The following is a 19,790-nucleotide window of genomic DNA, read 5'->3' on the forward strand; positions in this document are numbered from 1 at the left end:
TTTGATGATAAGAAAGAAATATGAATTGATAAACTAAAAGAGTAAAAAATGAAAAAAAATATGCTCTTGTTAAGAGTTGATCCCTAGACCTCTTAGAAAAAAACTAAAACTCAAACCATTAGACTACTCCATTTATTGAAATCAAAGTATATTTCTACACTCCATGGAGGGGGCGGATATGCTATTTTCGGCTCGATTCAAGGGAAAGTTTAGGCTCTCCGAATGGCCGGGAGGGGGCGACCGCCCCCTCCTGCCCCCTAGATCCGCCACTGAATACAATGACACCAATTTGTCAAAACACAACGTCAGATTGTTGATTGTTGTCTTATCGTATTTGATTTTGTTATATTAGTTTTATTTAGGGTATTTTATGATTTTATATTTCAATTTATGAGATCGACAAGAAGTCAACACAAAATTATGATTTAAAATAAAATTATCCTTTAGTATTACACTAAAAAATACCTTAAATAATAAAACTAAGGGAGTTTCAATTATTTTTTTAAATGAATTTGTAGTGTGATATTAATATATTATACTAATTGAGATTAATAAATTTAAATATAAAAATGATTTTTCAAATTTGATATTTTCAGTTGAAATAAAGTATAAGTAGAACTGATAACTCCCAATTGAAATCGATAAGATAAAAATATAATTTTAAATACTAATAATCTCTTGAGATTACATTAATTTATCATAATATTAATAGTTAAATACGTAAAATTTAAATGAGCATGGTATGGGATTTATAAAATTATGAAATGTTAATTAGTAAAATAAATAACCCACGAAATGAGTAGTTCATTACTAATTAATCCTTCAAATAACATTATTGACTACGTAAAATCGCTGGAATATGCATTACTAATATTTTATTGGTGCATTGAGTTGCATTGCATGTATATTTGGATAGAGTTTGCAAAAGCTGGGAGAAACGTCGACGTTTTGTAGCACAGCATCCTTGCTGACTGCTGTGTTCCCACCACAGCAGGGGATCCACTCCCCAATCAACTTCTCAAACAAAAATCAAATTCTGTGCAAAATTGAAGCAAGGAATTGAAGATGGCGGCGGCGTATGCTGCTCTGGTTTCCCTCACTCATATCATACACCAAATCGAGCACCATCCGCCCTCCGCTCTCTCTCGACAAGCAACAAGTCGATGCCCTCACTCAGAGCCTCAATTTCCTGCAACAATTTCTCGAAACCTACACCTCTCTCGCCGGATACAGCGAAGAAGCGGCTCAGCTCTTGGAGATGCGCATCGCGACCGCTGCTCACTTTGCCGAAGATGTTATCGAATCAGCAATCGCGGATCGAATTCTCAATCAAACAAATTCCGCCGACTTCCACCGCAGTTTCGAAGGTGCGATACAACGCATGAATTCGATCGCGAAAGAGGCGATCCAGATTAAGGAGAAGAAGTTAGGGAGAAGCTGCTCGACTTCGATTGCCGTTGGATCGACGAGATCTGCTTACACGGAGCAGAAATTCGTCGCGGTGGGGATAGATGATGCATTGTACGAATTGCTGGATAAGCTCACTGGAGGAAACAGCTCTGATTGCCTGATCATCTCCATTGTTGGCATGGGCGGTATTGGTAAGAGCGCACTTGCTAGAACTCTGTTTGAGAATGAGCTAATTGATTACCATTTCGACATTTTAGCTTGGATTACAGTATCTCAGGAATACAGTGTGTGGTCTCTTTTACATCTTCTCTGTGTCAAAATTACGACAGATTGGGAACCCTTGAAAGATATGAATGAAGATGAATTAGGAGAAATTATATATAGAAGTTCGTGGAGAGGGAGGTATTTGATAGTGATGGATGATATTTGGAATATTGAGGTTTTGAAACAGCTTAGAATCTTCTTCCCAAATAACAGAAATGGGAGTAGAATTGTGATCACCACTAGGCAATCAAACTTGGCATATGAGCTAAGTAACTGTTATATGCATGTGGTGAAATTCTTAGATGAGGATGCAAGTTGGGATCTACGTCGTGAGAATGTATTTGGAGAGGGAAATTGCCCTGTTGAATTGGTGGAAGTTGGAAAGAGAATTGCTAAAAATTGCAGTGGAATTCCTCTGTCAATTGTTGTTGTTGGAGGGCATCTAGCTAAGTCCGAACCAACACAAGAATATTGGGAGTATATTTTGGGAGACTTGAGTTCAGTTGTGAATTCAGAGGATGACGAGCACTGCTTGAAAATATTGCATCTGAGTTATAGGGAGTTGCCGGTGCACCTGAAGCCGTGCTTTCTCTATATGGCCGTGTTTCATGAAGATAGTGTTATTCGTGTCTCAACCCTCGTCAAGCTGTTGGTTGGAGAAGGAATTTTGAAACCAGTTACTGGGAAAAGCCATGAAAAGGTTGCAGAAGACTATGTTAAGGAACTTATTGATAGGAATCTCATTTTAGCAAGTTCATATGGTCATGATGGAAAAGTGAAAGTGTGTAAGATGCATGATCTGCTAAGGGACTTGTGCTTGAGAGAAGTCGAAAAGCAGAAGTTTTTTCGTACCCTAACAGAGAAGAGTCTGGGTTTTCCACTAGATTTGAGCTCTGAACGCCGTATTGTTGTTAATAAACATAAATCAGAGGAAGAAAATTCCCCTGATGAAGTCTTTGATGCCCTGGGATCTGCAAAGTTTGCCCGGTCTTTGATATCGAAGTCTCAAGAACCCTTGCTGTCACTCAATCTTAGATTGCTGAGGGTATGCTCATCAGTTGTTGAAAGTTTCCCTGTGGCTATTTTCGGGAAAGTTAATTTGAGTTATCTCTCTCTCACTGATCAAGTATCAAATCTGTTACCTAGAAGTATTCCTTCTTTAATCTCCCTCCTCTGGAATCTACAGATACTAATTTGGGATACTAATGCAACTGTACCATCTGAGATTTGGGAGATGCCTCTAATCAAGCATGTCATTTTCAGCAAAGCTGAGCTCCCAGATCCTCCTGTAGAAGATGGCGGCATTGTGTTGGAAAATCTACGGACGCTCATGAAGATACATAATTTCAACTGTACTGAAGAGGTGGTTAGGAGAATTCCGAACATCAAGAAGTTGAAGATATACTATGAGGACTTCACAGAAGGGCCTCCTCGAAGCTGCATTGACAATCTTGTCCGTCTCCATAAACTCGAATCACTTGGCATAGTCATTGATCCCTTCCCCAATGTGGTGGAAACTCGGAGGCACTTGGTGCAGAACCTCACCTTCCCACAATCACTCAAGAAATTAACGATAGGCCACATTCGTCTACACTGGGACGACCTGAATACCAAGATAGGCTCGTTGCCACTTCTTGAAGTCCTCAAACTGAAATGGAAATCCTTCGTCGGGCGCAAGTGGGAAACAGTTGAAGGGAAATTCCGCAGTTTGAAATTCTTGTTGGTTGAGTTCTGTGATCTGGAGCAGTGGATGACAGAAAGCACCCACTTTCCTCGCCTTGAGCACATTGTTTTGAGAGAGTTACGGTTGTTGAAAGAGATTGATTCGGTTATAGGAGATATACCAACACTTGGATCAATTGAGTTGGAATGTTGCACCATTTCTGCTGTCATCTCTGCTAAAACATTACTGGATGAACAAGAGGAGCTTGGAAATGATGTCCTTCGAGTTCGAGTTTTGCTCTTGGGGAAGAACAAGTTGGTGGAGAGCTTAGCAAGCCCCAACATCCAAGTGGAAACCTGATACTGCCAGGATCGAATTTGTCTCCTTTTCAAAATGAACATCATGCCTCAGCTGCAAAAAAGTGTTGTTTTTTGAGACAAGCATGGAGTTCAAAGACTTTGAGGCTCGTTACGTTGACCTTGGCGATTATGTGAAGCTATGGTTGCTGTGCTTCTCTATCATCCCCCAAGGAGCCGTGATCAAGAAGAGGCTGATGCTGCAATGGTGGGTTGTTGAAGGCTTTGCATCAACTGAGAAAAAGAAGCGGTTGACTACTTTGGAGAACTGATACGCAGGGGCTTTCATTGAGCTCGTGAGCGACAACAGAAGCCTCTCGGCCGGTGGCTGCACGCTTCATCCCTTCATCGATCAGCATCGGTGGCGCTAGCTGAGGGCCAGATTGATCATGACACATTTTCATTTTTAGGACGTCATTACAATCGATACAATTTTAATGCAAAATGTATCAGTGTGCAATCTCAGGTGGAAAAGGTTTTTTTTTTAAAGTGAAACTATTTTTTTCAAATGAACCAAAATTACAAGAGAATAGTATTAGTAGTACTATTTTTTATACTACTATACATAACAATAAGATCACAATATTATAGTTGATGAAAGAAACTGTGCGAAATGAGAAAATAGAAGAAAAAATTGAAAATCAATTCATATTTCTAAACACACACGATTATATCGTTTTCAATAAACACAATTTTACAACTTCTATTTTTTTTCAATTAATATTTTAATTTCCTTTTTCGAATTTAAAAGGGCAATATTAGTACTTCTCAGCTTAAACCCTCTCCTTCCTCCCGAACCCCTGTGTTACGTCGTCTCCACCTCGCTGCCGCCCGCCTCCTCCTCCGCCGCCGTGTTTCGGAAGAAGTAGGCTGTATCTCGATTTTAAACTCAAGGTGAGTATTGTCGGTTAACTTTCACCTCTTTCAAATGATCGTTCCTACTAATATGGGTTTGTGGAATGCGGAACTTCGAGTAAAAATGGCGTTTACTGTGTTTGGAGGTTATAATGAATTGAATAACCGTAGTCCGTAGATAGTTTGCAAATCTCCGAGGAAGATTCGCCACTACTTTATGCTGTAACTTTTAAGAACGATCAAAATGGAAGGGTAATTATCTAGGTTAGTAAAGCGCACAGATTTAATTGAAACTACCAGAAAATTAAACAATTGAATATTCATTGTATGCTGAAATCCTTTGTGAATGAGAAATATACGAATTATTCATTTATTCAGAGATGAGCTGTGATGCAAGTTTAGTGTAGCAGTTGATTTTCTGGAAACTGTTAGTGATGGATAGGAATAGGAGCATTTGCTTAGAGTTTAGTTACCATAGAGTTCTGATGAGGATTAATGAAACCTAGATTGTCTGAGTTTGAGTATGCCTACGTTTTTGGATATGGATGAATATGATCGAGTGAGATCTTCAGAAATTAAAAGAGGAGTTGTGATGAAATTGGCTTTTTGAAGCTTTGATTGATTGAGCTAGTGGCTGTGTGTTCTAGGCGTCAATATATTTCGTTGGTTGAAACTGGACTCCTGAACCTGAGCCTGACCAGAAATCAGCTACGACTTCCTAGCCCAAATATGGCACACGTGGTTGTCTTTTCGATCTGGTTGCAGACAGTAGTTTATTCTTGTGTTTTTTTTTATGGTTCAGGTATAAATTATTGGATTGTTTGAATCTATTGGTATGATTGATAGCAAGCATTGTTTTTGTTTCTTGTCATCTTGAGAATCTAGCTCTCTTTGTTCTGGTTATCACATATTCAAACTGTTTTCTTTTTTGAAACAAAATAGATGATTGTAAGTTCATTCAGGTTTATCACATTCGGGCTTGCTTGATAAGAACTAGCGATTGTTTTATTAAAAGACCTTGCCATAGTTCTTGGCTAACGAACCATTCACACCTCTTTACAAGTAACTGAACCTTGTCTTTGCTTCGACTACTGTGCAATACTGTCTCAACGTAGCATTCTAGTGTGGAACTTAGATCACTTTGATTTTTATTATGGTGGTTAGAAACTTAGAGGTTGAGGTGGGATAAGCATATAAAAGAAAGATCTGTAGGCCCTGTACCAACTCCTTATTGAGCTGTGCCTACGGGTATTTAATCGAACTAAACAATTTCATGTTTGTAATACTAAATGATTCCCTTTCATCTTTCCTTGAAAAAAGTAATGGCTATATTGTGATCCTGTGGAAGATCCCTGATTGTTACCAACGTTTCTTTTATCTTCAGATTAATAGTATGGCCAGGGCTGAAGGTGATATCAAAGAACCGATGAATGAGCAAGCCATTGCAAATGTGTATGCTTCCATGAGGAACGAAATCAACCAAATCTACTCCAAGATCACCGAGCTTGAAATGGAGGTCAGCGAGCACTCCCTCGTGGTCAACGCCATAAAACCACTTGATCCATCAAGGCGATGCTACCGGATGATTGGAGGTGTCCTTGTTGAAAGAACAATCAGAGAAGTTCTACCAGCTGTGCAGAGGAACAAGGAGGGTCTTGAAGAGGTGATTGCTCGGCTCAATGAAGCGTCCGAGAAGAAGAAAAAGGACCTGGCCGAATTCGAGTCCAAGTACAAAATCAGAATCCGGAAGGGCGATGGTGAAATGAAGGATGAAAGTAAGAAGGAAGGGAACGCGCAGGGCGTCCTCGTTGGCCCTGCCGGATCGAATTAATAGCAGTTGAAGGTTATATCTATGGGTGTGCTGCTTGTTAAAAATCTTGATGCTTTTCTTGGGTTTTTTTTTCTGGTGTTTTGGACTTGTGGTTGGGTCATGATCATGGGTTGAGTAGTTTATCAAAATTACTACACTTCTTATTCTTATTTTCCCCTTTTTAAAAAAAATATCAATAATATGTCCATGTAAATAAAATACACCTTAACAAGTTAACATCTAAATTTAGAAACAATCAAGTTTCAATGAATTACCGAACATTCGTTCATGCTAGCTAGCATTTCAAGCTTCCCCGCTCTTCTGCGAACTAACTTGGTAATTTTCATCATGAATTGATGAATAAAATCAAAATTTCACGTGGGGCCTACAATAATTGATAAAAAGAAATCAACGTGATCCTTACTATCCAGTCAACGTTCAAGCGATGAAACGATGATCAAATCAATTCTCACTACCGCTTTCATAATCACTCATTCGCAGCTCGAATCTCTCAAAAGAGGCGCCGGTGGTGGTAGAGGTTGCTAGCTAAGGTTAGTGATTTGTCAACTTAATTTTCGTTTGATCGGTGGAAAGTAGGACTAAACCTAGCTTTAATCTCTCTTCTCCACCACTCGCTGAAATATACGCAAGTTAGGGATCATGGCAGCAGCTTATGCAGCTCTGAGTTCCGTTAACCATGTTCTAGATCAGCTCCGCCTCCATCCCCACCCTCCAATTTCTATCCACAATCAACACGCTCAATCACTCACTAGAATAATCAATCAGCGACGAAGCTGACGAATTGGAGTGTCGAATTGCTGATGCAGCTCATGCCGCTGAAGATGTAATTGAGGGGCATATAGTCGATCGGATTCTCGCTAGTTCGGGAACGTCGAGTGATGGTGAGGAAATCAGTTGTATTGAGTTCGGTCGAAATCTGGAGAGAGTCTTAGGGGAGATGGATTTGATTGAGAAGGAAGCGATGTTGGTTAAGCAGAAAGGGGGAAATCAAGGCCAGCTACGAAGACTCTCATCAGTGCCGGCTGGCTCAGGGCTTGACGTTGCGATGATAGGAGTTGACGAGATATTGGTGAAATTGATGGATACGCTTACCAGTGGAAAGTCCGGTCGACAGACCATCTCGATAACAGGTATGGGTGGGATTGGTAAGACCACTCTTGCTAGAAGTATTTATGAAAATCAGATGATTGAGCATCATTTTGATATTCTGGGTTGGGTTACAATACCTCAAGAATACACAATGGAAGATATACTTTTACAACTTGTTCTTTGTCTGAGAAAGAGCCAAGGGATGAGTAGGGAAAGTTTGAGTGAGATGAGTGAGGATGAATTAGGAGAAACTTTATACAAAAGTTTGTGGTATGAGGTATTTGATTGTGATAGATGATCTTTGGGATGTTGAGGTGTGGGATGGATTACAACATATCTTTCCAAATAATAGGAACCAAAGTAGAATCATGATCACCACTAGACTAGCAAACTTGGCGGTACAATTAAGCGGTTCTCACAGTTACGAGATGAATTTTCTTGATGAGAAGGACAGTTGGAATTTGCTCTGCAAGTATGTGTTTGGAAATGAAAGTTGCCCATGTGAGTTGGAGGGTATCGGGAAGGAAATTGCAAGAAATTGTGAAGGGCTGCCTCTGTTTATTGTTGTAATTGGAGGGCTCTTGACAATGTATGAGAAGATCCTAGAATATTGGGAACGCATTGCAATAGATCTAATTGCAACTGTGAATTTGGAAGCAGATGAGCGCTGCTTAAAAATACTATACACAAGTTATAATCATTTACCAGTTCATCTAAAGCCATGTTTTCTTTACATAGGAGTTTTTCCAGAGGACAGTGTGATCAATGCATCTGAGCTTATCAAACTATAGGTTGCAGAAGGATTTCTTCGGCCAATTGATGGGAAAAGCTTGGTTGAAGTTGCAAAAGAGTACTTGAAAGAACTTGTTGAGAGGAATCTTATTTTAGTTCACAAGTGGGGATCCAATGGAAAGGTAAAATCTTGCAAAATTCACGATCTCCTGAGGGATATTTGTTTGAAAGAAGCTGTTAAACAAAAGTTTGTTGGTGTTGTAAGGCAGAGGAATCCCGATGCCAGAATTACCCAATGCCGCATTCTTGTTCATCGTCGACACAGATCAAAAGAGAGATATAATGCCTCCAATATGTCACCTGCTGAGCTCTCTTTTATATTGGATTTTACGACGATCTTTCTTATAATTATCATCTTTATCCTTTCCTAGATGCTTCCGCGTATGTGGCACCTGCTCGTTCTTTGATATGGGATTCTTTTGGGCATCGTTCTTATACTTCTTCAAAAGGGGAGCTTGAGGGATATTTTGAAGGACTTTCAGAGTCACTAAATCTCAGACTGTTGAGGGTGTTTAAAATATTTGATCTTAAACATAGATATTCATCTTCTACGGACGAAATGAAATGCGCATATTTCCAAGATAGTGTATCTAAGCTGCTGAACTTGAGGTACATTTCTTACCCACCGACAGGGCACACTTTTTCCCCTCCAATGTGCCGCCTCTGGAATTTGCATACATTGACTGCTAGGAATACCACAGCGGTTGCTCCACCTGAAATATGGAAAATGCCTCTACTTAGGCATGTGGAATTCTACAGCATCTCTTTACCAGATTGTCCCATTGAGGGTTTTGTTTTGGAGAGCCTACAGACTCTCTGTACAGTCACTATTTGGGACTGCCGCAAAAAGGTGTTGAAAAGAATTCCCAATATAAAGAAACTCAAGATTCATCTGTGCAAACTGGAGAGTTCGTCTGTAACCTATCTCAACAATCTTACCTGTTTGCATAAACTTGAATCTCTTGAAATCACTTCATTTGCTGACTTTTTTCAGCACTCAACTCTATTGGAGTTTTGGAGCAACCTCGGCCTCCCTTATTCTCTTAAGAAGTTAACTTTGTTGGGCACTCAAATCCGTTGGGAAGACATGCCAGCAACGATAGGCTGGCTACCCCATCTTCAAGTTCTCAAACTGAAACGAGATTCTTTCATTGGATCTGAATGGGAAACAGTTGAAAGGCAGTTCTGCCAACTCAAATACTTGCAGATTGATCGTTGTGACTTGGTGTACTGGACAACAGAAAGCACCCACTTTCCATGCCTTGAGCACCTTCAACTTGAACATTTGATATTGAAGGAGATCCCTTTATCTATTGGTGAAATACCAACGCTTCAGTCAATCAAGTTGGTTGATTGCTGCACTTCTGCTGTCGCCTCTGCTACAAAAATACGAGAAGATCAACAAGAGAACTATGGGAATGATGACCTTCAAATTCAGATAGAAGATCAACAATAGTACTATGGGAATGGTGGCCTTCAAATTCAGGTAGAAGATCAACAAGAGTACTATGGTAATAATGACCTTCAAATTCAGGTAGAAGATCAAATAAACAAACCATGGGCGTATGACAGTCTAGTTCTGGCGCAAAGGAATCAAAACAAACAGTTTTCATCATATTACCAAAGCAAGGTATGTATTTTAATTTTACGGTATAAAGTTCAGGAATGCTATTAGCCCAAACTTGGGTATCATGCCTATATGAACTCTATCTGTTGCCTGTTGGGCAACAGGAAAAGGGCTTTTTAAACATGTCTGTTATAGTTCCTGAAAGAAAATAATTTGGTGGATTTTAATGGATTTCTTGACCAACAATTATATATGTAGAATGAATCTCTCTCCCCCCCCCCCACAGCCCTTGTCGTAGATGATTAGAAGCAGTTTTTGATTGGTATTGTTTGCATATTTATCTCTGTAAATATGAAGCAGTTGCTGCAGTTAGCTATGGATAAAAAGCTTGGGGGATCTAATCGCTTTAGTCGTGGAGCACGATGACGTCTGCAAAACATATTCGAGTAATAAGTAGGTTTTACATGAACACCTCGTTATACTCCTTACAATTGATTCATAGTTTCTAACATCGTTGTGTTGGTATTGGCAGTGATGTCTTCACAAGTTTACAAATGCATGTTGAGAGGGTGAAACCTACTTTCCCTTTCCATTTCCGTTCCCGTTCCAGTAGACGATGAAGTCGAACCCCTAACCCCTTGGCCAAAGGTGAGAAGGAGTTGTTGAGGGTGAGTAAATTTGATATTATCCTTAAGTGTAGTGAATACTACATCGTTAAAATCACATATACACATACTCCATGATAAAGTGGTAAAGAAACACACATGACCACTGTGTTCACGTTGGATATGTGGTTTTTAAAAAATTGAGAGATATTTTCGTAAATTTATATGTTTAATATTAATTTGAAATATTATTATATTGAGGATTTGGAAATATATCTCATGATGTAATAAAACAGATCTAGTTACTTGTGGGTACATAGATATTTTTCGACGCTTATAAAGCAAATTTGCTTTATCAGAAAAGCTATAAAATATTTCTTGGGCCCTCTTCTTTAATAACCCTAATCATATGATCTATTTATGGAATAAATCTCGCTTTTTCCTAGTCCAAATCTTAGTATAACATCCTCAATTATACATGTGCATATATTGGTAAACCAATGTAATTAAAACCAATGTAATTAAACAGTTAACAATCAATCACCCAACTCCATTGACATATACACAAAAACATGGCTTCCAATGTTCGTTGGTTTCTTTCTACAGTGTTGCTAGCAATGGCGATGGCCGTGATGTCGGGGGAGCTGCTCGGCTACGTGGCCAGCGGAGGTACGTAAACGTAACCCCAATCCCTTCCCCCCATTAAATTTCTAACTAAAGATTGCCATGCTCTTGTTATCTATTAAGGTGGTGTTCGGTTTTCTAGATAAAATAATACCAAGATATAATATAGGATTAAATTGTGAAGTTATTTTAGTCATAGGGGTTAGTTATGACTAATTATCTCATGATTATCCATTTAGGATTATGAGATTGAATCTCATGAACCAAACACACTACATATTTAATCCCTGGATACAATTTTGCAAACCAAACACCCCCTATAAGAGCATCTCCAAGGGGAGAGGTAAATGGAGAGCTAAACTAATATAACTACCATATTTACCTTTTTTCATAAAAAATCATTCTCCACGGGGAGAGGTATTTGAGAAGGTATTATACATTTTCCCATTTTAAAGAGATTTACCTCCTCATCAATGGAGAGGTAAAATCTTATAACTACCATATTTGTCTTCTTTTCATGAAAAACCCTTCTCCAAGGGGAAATGTATTTGAGAATGTATTACACTTTATATTTTTTAATGCATTTTGTACTATTTTTTTATTTTTTAAAAATAATTTACCTTTCTATATATCTTTTTCTTTTGGAATATGTTACTTTTTAAAAGGGTATATTTCACTTTCTATTTACCTTTTTTCCTTTAGAATGTGTTACTTTTTAAAATGGTATATTTCACTTTTTAAGAAGGTAAATACATCATATACATTTTCTATATATCTTCTCCCCTTAGAGATGCTCTAATAAAATCGAGCATAAGACTAGAGTTTTAATGCCTGATTAGCATTAATATAGTACTACTTTTTTAAGATTGATCAATAATCTTCTCTCACTCACCCTCGTAGTGACTCGAGCGTCTTACAAAATTTGATTTTTCATCAATGAACACAAATCGCCAAGTTAAATCTTGTATTCAGACTTCAAAAATATACATAAAAAATATAGTTTCTATTTAACTTTAATTAAATATTGACTTGGTTATTTTTGCAGCGTCTAATAACTTAATTTCTGGAGCAAACACAGCAATCAACGGCCGCAGCTTCGCTACGAGCTCGAATACCGCTATTAATATGATAATTAGGCTTCTTGTAGTATTAATATAATTAAGAATTTCGCTCCAATTATATTGTGGTTTTCAAATTTTACGTTGTGAAAAATGTTCGATTCTCTAGGAATTTTCAATTTAGCGATGCCCTTTCCATTGGAATTAATAGTAATTTTCAAATTTTCGTTGTGAAAAATGTTCGATTCTTTAGGAATCTTTAATTAATAACTTAATCAACTACTATCTCAACCTTTAAAAATTTTCAATTTTATTCCAATCTTTAATATTTGTATACGTTTTGTGCCAAACTTCAAAATTTTCCATCATTTTTATTCCAATCTTTAATAATTGAATCAGCTTTGTCCCGAACTTTAAAATTTTTACAATTGAATTTTGATGTTAAATAACAGACATAATCAAAATTAAATCACTTACAAATACAAAAAATGAAACATACCCATATATACCCTAAACGGGCCCGATTCAAAGTTTGGGCTAGTAGCCTTTCTGAACTTAATATTTTCAGCCCTACTCCTACTGCTAAATTCCAATTATACCCCTACCAGTTTAGTGAAAAAATTACGTTTATTATCGAAACATACTTTTGAAACCAATCAAAAATTTGCAGGTTACATTTTCGTTATGATTCCATAGAAAAAGAAATAGTTGCTGCTTAGATACTTCACTTATTAAGAAGCCCCATTAAATTATTTGGAAGGACCACAAAAATTCCATCTAAGTTAACATGTAAATATTATGATTGGAAAATTGATGTATCATTAACAACACAATCATTCTTTCTCATCTTAAATCCAAAAAAATGAGGGGCAGTTTTGGAAATTGGAGCCAAGGACTATTGAGTGCCTCTCTATTAAATTTCCATTTGTGTTTTGTAATTTGGACCCTTTATTTTGATATTTCTTGCTCATTTAGGGAAATGGATTCATCTCAATGCAATAATTTGTTGCATGGCTTATTTCTTTCCCTTCACTATAAAAAAGTCAACCTTGTTTAATTATTGTACATTTCCTTACATTTATTGGACCCTACTTTTCTTCTGTCCACCATTAAATGTTCTGTTAGACTTATCATAAATTTTAAAAAATCAGTTGAATTAGGTGAAAAAAGACACGTGAAATATGAATCTCATTTTTGCATACGAATTTTAGAATGAATGTGAGTACACTGAGTTAAGTAGAAACTGAAGTTCATCTACTATAACTACTAAAATAGAATGAAACATTTTACAATGAGCATCACAATATAATAAAATAAAAATATTTAATGGTGAACATATGATGATATGAAGTATTAGTATTTCAAGAAAAGTAAATTATCCTTCTTTCATGCCAAGGAAATTCGTTATTACTAGTACTATTTTTGTTATACACTAAAAAATCACGGTTTATGCTTGTTTTCCTTTTCGGATGCTCCAAATATATAAGGCATATTTTCATAAATAGTTATGGATTTCTAATTTATGATCTAGTGTATTCTTTATTGTTTCTTTTATCAACTCTAGCATTAGTTTATTATAATATGGACATATTAAGGTTTGTTGCATAATTATTTATTCCATTCTCAATAAAAATACTCAATGATCGCCTATATAATTGAAAGGAAAAGAGTATTAACTTTTTAAGTCAAATTTATATTTTTTTTCCCTAGACTTGATTCTGGCTCTATAAACATTGCATAATTCAAATTATGACCACGATTCATAAATGACAGAAATTTCATTACCTTTGTCTTAATGTATTTTGAAATTTTCAGCTTCTATCCCTTAAATTATATACTATTGATTTAGGATAAAATATTATATATCTCATTTATAAATCCAATTATTAATGGCACGTATTTCTTGCTATAAAATGTCTCTCTTTTCTACCACTTAAAAACCAAATTAAAGAAGCAAAATTTGAGTTCAATGAGAAATGGGACCAAACAAAATTTTAAATAAGAAACATGGCACCATAATCATTAATCATCATTATAGATTTCAATTGGCATTGTTCTTGATGTTGATTCCCTGTTAGTGTGAAACCATTAAGGAAAAAGATGAGTTTAATCTGGTACTTATCTCTAATTAATCAATATATTTATCCCTTTCAAGAATTTAAGAACTATATTCTTAATGTAGTGTACTGATTTTTTTTTTCACTATTGCAAAATCCATACCAGAAGAGGAAATATAAATAAATTTTGGTTCTTGTTTAGACCATTTTCTAATCAATTCCATATATATAGTCCCTCGATACTTTGTTTGGGTATGCGACAGTCAATATATGTGATCTATAATTTATGCTTGGATATGCGACGCCTAGTGATTGTTTACGAATTATTATCGGAACTTCTCATTTGGTTTATAGCTGCAATGAGACCACTATTTTCTAAAGGATGCGGATTGACAGATAATGCCATGATGTATGCTACTCGTTGCTTCTTTTTTAAAAATAAAATAAAATTCTGTGTTGTTTAGATAGAACGCTTACTTTATTGTTTCATTGATATCATTACTTTTGTTGTTAATATTCTGAACTGATTAATTTGTGCTGCTAGCTCGCCACAAAATTGAATTTTGTGATGAATAAATCAAAATGGCCATGTTAACTATACTGCAAATTGAAATGATGAATACATGCCAAAAACAATTAACTGCTAAAATTTTCATAAATGGACCACAAAATGCCCAGCATAAAAGAAAAATTAAACTCAAGCTAAAAAAATAGCTCATCAAAAGGGCTTTTTTTCTTCTTATTTTGTAGTAATTTCTTACAGTAATTACAATAAAAAAAGGACAGTCGCAGTTAAAACCTTAAAACCAAGGAAAGGGACAAGTAGAACTGAAGCTGTATTTGGAGGGAGAATACATCTATGGACCACCTTGTACATCATAGACATACTTATTCATTTTGTAAGAAATTACCATTACTTATTTTCAGGCTAGTTTTTTGGATAGTACCAAATAAATATCAAATCTTTGTTTTTGTATGTTTTAGCTTGTTTATGTCAATATGGTTGTACAAGGAATGATTATGATTTTAAAATTGGAGCCAATATAAAATTAAAATTTCAAGAAACCTTGTGGGTTCTTGCATTTACATAGTAGTTTTAGATTGTGAAGCACCCCATGCCCAAATAGGTTTTATTCATTCGATCAATTATCGCATGCACGTACGTACGTACGTGTAGGGAGAGGTTCAAATAAAAACTGTGAGAACGGAGAATCAATTTATAACATTAGATCGCAATAATATACAAAAGACACATTTCTTTGTTGGGTGAGTGTAACACTAGAGTTTAGATTTCATGAGCGACGAAAATTTCTTTTTTATGAAATGCAGTTAATGTCATTGTAATGCTCTTACTATAAAAAAAAAACTCTATATATTCGCGATAAAGTGCCATGTTTGACTCTCTGTGAATTTTTAGAAATCAATGTAAAGAAAAATGAGTAGACATAATTTAGTTGAATACGAGCCTCACTTCTATATAATATAAGTGTATTAATTGATTTGGTGGGGATACTGGGGTGTTGGTCTACTTACCCAAAATGCAAAAAAAATTAACTTTTAATTGTGAAGATACCATAATGGAAAATGAGATATTATATTGTGAATAGATAGTGTGGATGCATCATCTTTTCTAAATGAGTATAGCGCTAGAATTTTAATACCATTAACAACGAAAAATTTATTTTTCCAAAAAAATGCAGTTAATTTTACTATGCAATGTTTTAGTTCTTACAATAAAAAGATACTAGTAGTTTTTATATTATCCCTAATATCCCTAATATGCATATGTATATTTATCATGTTTGAACCAAATCATTTCTACGTTTATTGGGTTTAGTTTTCTTGTATTTCCTATATGTGAATCTGTGATATTGGTAAAAAAATGGTATTTCAAAATGTCTATTTTTATGTAGTTGGTTGGAGTAGATCTGTCTAATAAATGTAGTTTGCTTATTTCATAAACCAACCAATTTTCCCTCAAAGATCCCTTCCCATCCCTCGATTTAAGTGCGAGTGTGTGTGCACACTCACATCTTTTAATGTTTGTTTCTGTCTTTAAAAATTAAATTACACACACATATTAGTCCTCAAAACATATAAATTTATCATTTTACTCCATCTTTCAAAATGGGCACTATTCATTTAGAGTAATTATCATTAAGGTGGGGTATACTCTCGACTCGCAGCCTCATACTAGAATATACTTTTTTAAATAATTACTAATACTATAGTTAAGGTGAGATCTATTGTCGACTCACACTCTTTATAAATTTTTTAATAACTAATTAACGGTATCTTTTAGCTGATTAGACTCACTCTCGTCTCCCGACAAACAATACAATTTTAAGTGTGAGAGTGTGCACATTCACATCTTTTTTAATGTAATTTTCCAATTTCAAAATCTAAACCACACACAAATACACATACTCTATTAGTCTAAAAAGGTAGATAATTTATCATTTTAGTCCTTCTAAAAAAATGGGCACTTCTCATTTATAGTAGTAATTATCATTTAGGTGAGATCTATTCTCAGACTCACACTCTTAGACTACAGTATATTTTATACAATTATTACTAATACTATGTTTAAGGTGAGATCTATTGTCGACTCACACTCTTTAGTTACAATACGTACAGTTCTTAATAACTACTAACACTATCTTTAAGCTGATTAGACTCACTCCTGCTTCTCGACACACAATACTATAAACCCCTTTTCTACTAAATCATGTGCCGTGTCCACTGATCTCTATTTTTAGTGGACAGAGATATCAGGTATCTCTAATTATGTACCAAATGACATTCTAACTTAGTATGGGTGAGGATTATGAAAAATTAGTTAGGTAAGTTACACACAAACACACTCATTACACACACTTATATAGTATGTATACATATAGATTTGTTGAAGAAGGCAACAGATGGGAGTATAGAAAAATTGCATGGGTGACTCGTGGACTATAAGCCAATTCATAGCCATAAAACCCTCACTATAAATCATCTTCAACGCCTGCTTTTCACTCTCAATTCTCTCTCTCTCTCTCTCTCTCTCATTTCTCTCCACTAATATTCCCTCTGCACTCACAACTGCAGCAGCAGCAGCAGTTGTAGTTCGGAGAAATTAAGGTAACATAGATACAATCATGTCGCATCACAACTGCTGCAATAAACAGAAGGTGAAGAGAGGGCTTTGGTCTCCTGAGGAAGATGAGAAACTCATCAACTACATCTCCACCTACGGCCATGGCTGCTGGAGCACTGTTCCTAGACTCGCAGGTCTCTCTCTCTCTCTCTCTCTCTCTCTCTCTCTCTCTCTCTCTCTCTCTCTCTCTCTCTCTCTCTCTCTCTCCCCCTCTCTCCCCCTCTCTCTCTCCCTCTTAGGGTTTAGATGATTTCATGTGTGTGTAGGATTGCAAAGATGCGGAAAAAGCTGCAGGCTTAGATGGATCAACTACCTGAGGCCTGATCTCAAGAGAGGGAATTTCACACCACAAGAAGCTGCTCTCATCATCGAGCTCCACCGATTCTTGGGAAACAGGTCTTCATCATCTTCGTCGTCTTATTTAATCTTATTTTGTGTTCTTAAACTTAAAAGAGTGTTTTTTGGGATAAATTCTCTTGACTTATGATTTTTTTTTCTCTTGAAACTCGGAATTTGTGAAAAGTATGATTTATGTCAGACCTGACATGTTCCGATGACAGAATGAGACCTAGATTCTTGAATTCTGTCATCAGAATATGTGTGATGAGATGTAAATTATTATTTTTTTTTGCAAAGATTGAATTTTTTAAGAGACCTTTGATTTAATTTGAAAAGAAAAAAAAAACAAATCTTATTTGTAAGACTTGTGGATCCGGCAAGCTGACTCATTATTTTGTCATCGAAATATATATGTCAAATGGGACACAAATCAAACTTTTTGCAAAGTTTGTGTTTTTAAAACAAATGTGTCAAAATTGGGGAGAGAGAAATATAATTAAGCTTGATCAGTGTTGAATTTGAAATGAAACAAAAAAAATCAAATCTTTTTTTGGTGTAGATGGGCTCAAATTGCAAGGTATCTTCCGGGGAGAACAGACAACGAGGTTAAGAATTTCTGGAACTCAAGCATCAAGAAAAAAATCATGACCCATCACAACATGGTACTCGCTAACTCAAATCCCCAAAATCCCAATTTACCAACCCCAAATCCCCAAATCGAGGAAACAAACCCTAATCCCCAAATCGACCAATTGGCGAACTACCACCCCAATTTAGCCCTAATTCACCACCACTCAGCCCCAATTCCACTCGATCCCTCACCTTCCGAGCTCCATCCATGGCCAATCCCACTCAATCAAGCCATGAGACAAGATCACAGCGCCGCAGCATTGTTCGGCTTCGCCGACGGCGGCGGCTACGATCACGATGCTGCCGTGATGGAAGCTCTGATGCCGGAGCTGGCGAGAGGGTATGAATTTTGGGTTTCTGCAAATAACGCTGCTGTTTGGCAAGAGCAAGGTGTTGGTGGGCTCGATCCGCTCTACCCCAACCATATCAGGAGCATATCGACTCTCATGGAGACGTTCGTGCCTCCGCCGGAGCCGGCCTCCGCGTTGGTGCGGCCGGTTTCGTACCTGCCGCCGCTTCCGGGATATAGGATGGCGGATCTGCCATGATCAGCACTGAAGCTGAAGCTGAAGCTGAGAAAATTTATAAACTTGGTTTATTGTTCTATGATTTGGTCATGAATTATGTATATTTATGTTTTCAATAATCAGACTTTTTTTTATGCATATTTTGATGGGATTATGATCGATGTTGAACTAATTTCTAGCGCCGAAATGTCGAACCCTTCATTTTAAGTTCATTTAGAACATTGTTGGATAACACATAGTTCATTTTCTAGCTTAGAATGAACTCCGTGATCTAATAATGGACTCTGTGTTGGTTCGATAATTCGGTACTAGGAATTAATTCTGCAGGTATCACAACCTAATTTGATGTGCTTTAATAAATGATAAGTATGCATAAAAACATAGTTTATGTTGATATTCGGTTTAATTAATTAGATATGATTGTGTTTCGTGAATATTATTGGATTGAATAGATTGAGTCTGATATTTAATTTCGGGATTATAATTAGTCTTGATTTATGAGTAAAAATTTAATCGGGGCATGTTAAGTTTGCTATTCAATATTGTTGGAATATATTATGTAGTAGTAGGATTGATTAGTCCTTGGATTAGTCAATTCACCATCTGGCAACCCGTATAAATTAATCTTGAGTAATTGAATACAGAATACCTATGGAAAATATAAACCATAGAGCTAGAAAAAAATAAAAGATTTTTTCTTTAATTTAAAGTGAAGTCAAGTGTAGCAACTCACTTAAATTTGGATGCTTATCATTAAATTATATTCGTGCAAATATTGTTTACAACAAAGTATGAAATACAAAAATAAACAAACCACATTTTATTTTTCTGACATCTCTAAACATACACCGCAATTCCATTTCTTTTTAGTCATTTTAGAGGCAACTAACCACATTTTATTTTCTACTACTATTATTATGTAATTCAAATTTGTTTCATTTCCCCCTTTTTCCCCTATGTTCTCTTTTCCCTTTATCCCTC

At 36.2% G+C, this 19,790-nt stretch overlaps 3 protein-coding genes and 1 pseudogene across 3 annotated transcripts; all 4 read left to right on the forward strand.

Moving 5' to 3' along the window:
* The first annotated feature begins 915 nt into the window (after positions 1 to 915).
* LOC121769101 (putative late blight resistance protein homolog R1B-16) lies at positions 916 to 4,202 on the forward strand. The gene has a single exon (XM_042165789.1). It carries the CDS (start codon positions 1,079 to 1,081, stop codon positions 3,695 to 3,697), a length of 2,619 nt encoding a protein of 872 aa, XP_042021723.1. The 5' UTR covers positions 916 to 1,078; the 3' UTR covers positions 3,698 to 4,202.
* Positions 4,203 to 4,334: 132 nt separating this feature from the next.
* LOC121769102 (probable prefoldin subunit 2) lies at positions 4,335 to 6,528 on the forward strand. Its single transcript, XM_042165790.1, has 2 exons — positions 4,335 to 4,587; positions 5,933 to 6,528. The coding sequence occupies exon 2, from the start codon at positions 5,942 to 5,944 to the stop codon at positions 6,377 to 6,379; it is 438 nt and encodes a 145-aa protein (XP_042021724.1). The 5' UTR covers positions 4,335 to 4,587; positions 5,933 to 5,941; the 3' UTR covers positions 6,380 to 6,528.
* A 187-nt stretch (positions 6,529 to 6,715) lies between these two features.
* Positions 6,716 to 12,352, forward strand: LOC121769104 (annotated as a pseudogene).
* A 4,831-nt stretch (positions 12,353 to 17,183) lies between these two features.
* On the forward strand, positions 17,184 to 18,947 carry LOC121767829 (transcription factor MYB26-like). The gene is made up of 3 exons (XM_042164152.1): positions 17,184 to 17,447; positions 17,580 to 17,709; positions 18,212 to 18,947. The coding sequence occupies exons 1-3, from the start codon at positions 17,315 to 17,317 to the stop codon at positions 18,828 to 18,830; spliced, it is 882 nt and encodes a 293-aa protein (XP_042020086.1). The 5' UTR covers positions 17,184 to 17,314; the 3' UTR covers positions 18,831 to 18,947.
* Positions 18,948 to 19,790: the final 843 nt, after the last annotated feature.

This window comes from Salvia splendens, chromosome 15 (assembly GCF_004379255.2).
Source record: "Salvia splendens isolate huo1 chromosome 15, SspV2, whole genome shotgun sequence".
Taxonomy (NCBI): domain Eukaryota; kingdom Viridiplantae; phylum Streptophyta; class Magnoliopsida; order Lamiales; family Lamiaceae; genus Salvia; species Salvia splendens.

Coding starts and splice junctions, on each gene's coding strand:
- LOC121769102 (XM_042165790.1), top strand. CDS start 5,942: ATGGCCAGGGCTGAAGGTGATATCAAAGAACCGATGAATGAGCAAGCC.
- LOC121769101 (XM_042165789.1), top strand. CDS start 1,079: ATGCTGCTCTGGTTTCCCTCACTCATATCATACACCAAATCGAGCACC.
- LOC121767829 (XM_042164152.1), top strand. CDS start 17,315: ATGTCGCATCACAACTGCTGCAATAAACAGAAGGTGAAGAGAGGGCTT. Junction 17,448..17,579: donor CACTGTTCCTAGACTCGCAG/GTCTCTCTCTCT, acceptor ATGTGTGTGTAG/GATTGCAAAGATGCGGAAAA. Junction 17,710..18,211: donor CACCGATTCTTGGGAAACAG/GTCTTCATCATC, acceptor TTTTTGGTGTAG/ATGGGCTCAAATTGCAAGGT.